Here is a 6,000-nt window from a genome sequence, read left to right as displayed (position 1 = left end):
TTGAGTATTGTATGAAGTGACTGAGGCCTCCTCCCATGCAGGGCCCAACCAACGTCTACTGGTTGTGAAACACTGGCTGGTGTTTGATGGAGATGTGATCATGGGAACGACACACATCTTACACGAGAATATGACATAGTGCAAGGCAAGCCGACGCCGTGGCAGTGGCACAAGTTCCATAATCGAAAGTTCAGCACAGTGGTGGCCTAAAGGTTAGAGAAGCGAGCTGGTGGACCGGAACGTCGTCAGGTCAATCCCCACGCCCGGACCGGCAGGGTAAATCTGGTGGGTGGGGAAAGTGAAAAAGCATCACTGAGTGATCGGTGCCGTCGAGCAAGGCCCTTAACCCCCAACAAGCGCTCCAGTGGACCTGCTCAGATAGTCAGCAGATCAGACTGTGGTTGTACTGGTCAGCTTTCCAGGTGTGAATGTGAACAGGGCGCTCCTGAAAAAGAGAGCATTGCTCTCAGTGAGACTCCCACTGTATAAATAAAGGTTTAAAAAAAGCACAGGTGTAGGCAAGATGTGCAACACCTACAGTACCAACCCCCCCCCCCCCCCCCCCCCCCTTTTTGTAATTTATGACAATAAGCCCCCCCCCCCCCCCATTTTTTGTAATTTATGACAATAAGCAGCGGGTCTGAAAGCCCCTCGCATACCGATACCGTGACATTCTCCACAGCTCCCTGAGCAGCTGATGAGCTCTCATTGATCTATGTGCTCTCTGTCTGTTTAGTTTTGATCTTCTTTAGCTGGATGCTGCTTGGAAACTGTTTGTCTCTGCAAGTCCCCTCAGGATCCATTATCTACACAGGAAACTCCCCGCAGTGTTTGTGAAAGGAAAGGATATCATTTGCATTGCCTTTCATTGGTGCTGCAGGAGGAGGCGTTCAGAGGCGCAACGTTCTCAGGGCAGAAAGCCAGACGTTTTTTATTACTCATTTAAAGATTATTTTTTTTCTGACAATGAATTTGTGGCCTCGCTCAAATTAGTTGAAGGCTCTAGTTTGGGAGATAGGGCCTCCACAGTTAGGCTTTAGTTTAGATGTGCTCTCACAGGTGTTGGAGGAACTCATATATAGTGTAGTTGGCCTCATCCAGTGGAGACTGACTCACCTCTCCTACTACGCTGCAGGTCTGTCTCCTACAGACACACGTATCTGCCCTGGCTTGTTCACGGCACCCAGCCCTCTCTTCTCTGCGGGGACAAATTGTAGTTCTGTGCAGCCGGGGATCTACCTACCTGTCAAAGCACAGCGCTGGAAACATCATGTCAGTGTTTATGAATGTTCCATAATGCAGAGCTGCATCATCATTCAACTTCAGCGCCATATTAGTTGTACTTTAACATGATCCCAGTGTGAGAGGAGAAATCACACACTTCTATGCACAACAAGCAACTCATGCCCATTTTATTTTGAAATTGCACCAACCAACGTCACACGTTGGCAGCTCCAAATGGCAGTGTCCATAACTATAATATTCATATTCTGTAACTGTTCATTTTTGATGTACTTCAATACCCAGAATCCCTGTAGTCGTGTGACATCGGTAAAGGGCACACAGCATGCTCATGTTGACCACGTGATTTATACCAATGGAGAGTCCAGCGTTTCTCTGGACAGTGTTGCTCACAGTTTGGATTTTGTTCTTATATTTTGATTGGTCACTTTCTGTGGGTAGAGAACACTGACCACGTCCAACACCAGACAACACTATTCCCTAGCCCCGCCCCCTTCACTAAACATCCATGAGTGAGTGAGTGAGTGTCCTGAGTCCTGACGTTGCCATCTTCTGACCCCGGCGGCCCTGCTGGCCAGCGCCGTGGGAAAAACCTTGCTAAGTGTATCTTTAATAGGAGTATGTCACTCCCATTTGGCCCAGCATACACTGTACACTGCATGTCACAATTAACTGCATCACATCTGAGGTCACTGTACGATCACATGTCATGTGGTCACAGATGGAACACCGGCCTTGTGGGAGGTGTGGCCCGTAACAGGGAGGCTTCAGTCATCACCTCCCTGGTGAGGAGCTCTGCCCCCGCTGGCGCACTGCGGGGACGCAGCCGGGCACATCCTCCACCCACAGTGTGTGAAGGGCAGCAATGGCTGTCCCTCTGATTACAAGATCTGCTCTGAATCTACACCCACAGAAAGACCTAGTTATCCATGATCACCAGCGCTATCATTCATTACAGAGAAAGAAAGAAATCTTGGTGACCCAGTTATGTTCTTGTTTACACAGGCTCTCTGACATTGTTTCATGACTTCATATGGGTTTCACCTTCTGACTGAGAATAACCGCAAGACATTTTCTGTGTGTACTGTACACACACCCATAAATCAAAGGATCTGTATTTGAGATCGTGAATGGACTTGATTATTGCTGTTGCTGTCAAACATGAAGCCAGCTGATTGAATAGGGTTCCCCATTCCTCACAGATGATATTATGTCTGTGTGTGATCTCTATAATTGTGTCTGACTCCATGGAATGAATGGGAGACACTTCTGCCTCCGAGCCCAGACGTTTGCTGCCAAGCAATTCGTTCAGTCTTTTGTGGAAACACATCCGAACTCGTGTGAGAAATCGTCTGACAGAGTGGATCTTTGGGAGCAAATAATAAGCATCTAAAATGTTTGTAAAATGTATGATTGACCAAATTGCTCTTATTTATGGAAGATATCGGTTGGTTCTGTCCAAAAATGGCTCCTTTATTGTTCCACTGACTCCATCTCTTCATTCAAAAGCTCCTGGAAAGTGTTGCTTGATGATGACACAAGGTTTATTCTGTCTTGTGTCAAGAGGCACTTGTCATGCTCGGCTCGCACATGTACAGTTATGTGTCAAAAGTTGCTTTTTAGACTGACTGTGAGCGGGTGCAAAGTGAGGGAACGTGTTGCAGAGGATAACGTAACGAACGTCTGCTGCTTCTCCTCTCTCCCTCAGGTTGGGAGGTTATACAAGGACATCTGGCTGACCGGCTGAATCAGCACCACCACCCAACATGATCAGAGCATCACTCACTGCCAGCTGCCTCGGTAACTCCGCCCGCTCCTCTTATTGTCTCTGTCTGTCACTCTCATCTCTCTCTCTACATACGTACTCTCTGCATGACTATACTGGCTGTATTTCTTTATTTTGATCGTTTTTTCTGATTTCTTCTGACATTTCCCGCCCAGTTGTACTTGGCTCCCTGCTCTCCCGATTGTTGCGCCACCCCCTCTGCCGAGTTGTAGACTTGCACATGCTTCCTCCGATACATTTGCAGTCGACAGCTGCTTCTTTTCACCTGACAGCGAGGAGATTCACTGGCAGGACGTAGCATGTGGGACGATCACGCTATTCCCCCGCAGGTCCCCTCCCCCCCTGAACAGGCCGACGAAGGGAGGCACTGGTGCAGCGGCCAGGACTCATACCCCACCGGTCGGCCTCCCACCAGCAGACACGGCCAATTGCGTCTGTAGGAATGTCCGACCCGGCCGGAAGTACCGCTGCCGGGAATTGAACCCGGGTCCTCCGCAGTGGTAGACGAGTGATTTTACGCCTACCTCTCAACGCAACCACTACATCGGCTTTATATGGTTTTATATATCATTCTTGGTGTTTCCATAATACCCTCGGTGCTAACGAACACAAGCACTCTCTCTCTGTCTTCTGTGTGTACAGTAAACACAGTGATGATTATGCTACTTTGTCTGCAGCTAATACGTGGATTTCCCTGCTCTCCCCCACAGTTCTCCTCCTGTCCTGTTCTTGCTGGTCCAAGCCAAATGGATCCAAGAACAAGAAGCCCAAACAAGGTAGACATCACAAACAAACAAACAAGCCTGTAATCTGTGTCAATCCCAGGATTATCATCTAAAATTTGCTCTCTCTCCAAGCAGTGAATTCCCATTTAATTCGCTCAACAAAAAATATATAGTTGATTCAGGTGCGGTAGTTTCTTTATAGACTGGATATAAAAACTTTATTATATACTTTTTGAAATACACTTGCTGAATTTTTCGAATCGAAGGTGAATTGACCCCAAAACTTGCTCTACTGTACCTCCTTCCCCAGTTGTTCCAGCCATCGAGTGTGACATCAGAGCAGGAAAGATCAACCTCCCAGAGTTCATAGTCAAATGCCCGTCCCACTGTAAGGAGACCAAACAGCAAGTCTACGGGACAGGGGTGTTCGCCTCCATCTCCAGCATCTGCAATGCAGCCATCCACAGGTAGAGTACTAGACAATCAACTGCAAGGATAAATGTGCTTAAAAAAAAAACAGAAAACACATCAAAGGTGATTCACTACCCTGAGGGTAACCAACGATTTGTATGCTTCTGTGGCGACAACCGTGACTGGAGACATTATGTTTTCGGGTTGTCCGTCCTCTGTAACCTGTTAACGCGATAATTATCTCAGGAACGCCTTGAGGGGATTTCTTAAAAGTTGGCGCAAACGTCCACTCGCACTCAATGCTGAGCTGATTACTATTTGGCGGTCAAAGTTCAAGGTCACAGTGTGACCTCACATCTGTTCCGCCTTCCGTCCCATTCTCGTTAACACGGTGTCTCAGGAACATCTCGAGAGTTTGGCACAAGCATCCACTTGGACTCAATGATAATGAACCTGAACTGATTTACAATTTGGGGGTCAAACGTCAAGGTGTATCAAGGTGTATCTTGTTTGCCCCCTAAGACACAAGAAATGATACCTGCTGCAGTACAGTATGCAGTGTTGTGCTTCATTCAAAAGCATTGGAGAGCATTCATTGCCTGCGTGAACGTTGTGTCCACAGTGGAATCATCACCAACTCGGGCGGGAAGGTGATCGTGAGGAAGATGGCGGGCCAGAACATCTACAAGGGCAGCAACTCCAACGGCGTGCGCTCTCTCTCTCTGCCTAAGTGGCGGGAGTCGTTCGTCCTCTCAGGTATTACGGTGAAATTATACCATGTGACATACTGTACCATGTGATGTTATCATGTGACCCACGGCTCCTTCAGGTTAGGCCCCGCCCCCGGTCCTCACTTGACTCTGTTGTGTTTCAGTGGGGAAGCCAAAGAAAGGAGTCATCTACCCGGCGACCCTGGACTACACCCCTTCAAGACCCACCTATGTGAAAACAAGTGAGGAGGGGGTTGTTTTAACAAGCATCGCCTCTGTCCATCGGAAACCTCTTATCTCCAATACGGCCATTTCCCCCCCTCCATAAATAGATTTAGTGGGTACCCACACATAGCCTGTGAAAGTTTCAGGTACTTTGGACCAGTGAAAGATGTTATAGTACTGGTTATTAATGTTGTTATTACTATTACACTATGTTCAAATGGGATTCCCCTCGACAGCCACTTATTGTATTTTCTTCTCTCTCTTTTCCTGCATACATTTTTTATATGACTATGCATTGTTAAAGTAGTAACTGCAGCCTGTCAGTGGGTTGATTGACAGATGCTTAGTGTTTCACAATGATCAAACAACGCAGAAGGGCAGAAGGTTATGAGATCAACTCTTGTCTCATGATGGGCCCAGGCATTCTGAAGCCCCTCGATGGCTGAGTGAGGAGCCCCGGTGAAGAATGCCAAGAATGCATTACAACAGCAGTTACTGTAGTAGACGCTCTTCCTCCTCCCCTCCATCCATCTTGTCCGCCATCGTCTCCTCCTCGCAGGTCAAAAGGAGGCCAAAGCTGCCGTCACCACAGCGCCGCCGGCGACGACACCGCCCGAACCCACCACGACCGCTGCGCCCGAACCCACCACCCCCACCACCACCCTGGCACCCACAACCCCCGCTGCCACCACCATCGCCCCCACAACACCACCACCCACCACCGCCACCAAGGCCCGCGCTGCGGTCCACAAAGTCAGGGATGCAGGTGAATCAAACACACCTTATCACCTAAGTTTAACATGCATACATGTCACAAGAGAGCGTTTCTCTCTCGCATCAATGGATCCATGTATGTCATGTGGGGGATTGTGTATTTACTCGGATGCAGGACAACATTAAC

The 6,000-nt window shown here is 48.3% G+C and overlaps 1 protein-coding gene across 3 annotated transcripts in view; it reads left to right on the top strand.

The window, feature by feature from the left end:
• The window catches only part of vit (vitrin), a 32,449-nt gene that overhangs the window by 2,382 nt on the left and 24,067 nt on the right, over window positions 1-6,000 (top strand). For all 3 annotated transcript variants that reach the window (XM_083658185.1, XM_083658184.1, XM_083658183.1), the window contains exons 2-7: window positions 2,951-3,042; window positions 3,739-3,804; window positions 4,064-4,220; window positions 4,787-4,920; window positions 5,039-5,116; window positions 5,659-5,865. In XM_083658185.1, coding sequence (XP_083514311.1) covers window positions 3,009-3,042; window positions 3,739-3,804; window positions 4,064-4,220; window positions 4,787-4,920; window positions 5,039-5,116; window positions 5,659-5,865 — 676 coding nt within the window. In that variant the 5' untranslated portion in view covers window positions 2,951-3,008. The remainder of the gene's footprint in view (window positions 1-2,950; window positions 3,043-3,738; window positions 3,805-4,063; window positions 4,221-4,786; window positions 4,921-5,038; window positions 5,117-5,658; window positions 5,866-6,000) is intronic.

This window comes from Poromitra crassiceps, assembly GCF_964638095.1.
Source record: "Poromitra crassiceps genome assembly, chromosome: 22".
NCBI classification, from domain to species: domain Eukaryota; kingdom Metazoa; phylum Chordata; class Actinopteri; order Beryciformes; family Melamphaidae; genus Poromitra; species Poromitra crassiceps.
This window is presented reverse-complemented; position numbering and strand designations above follow the sequence as displayed.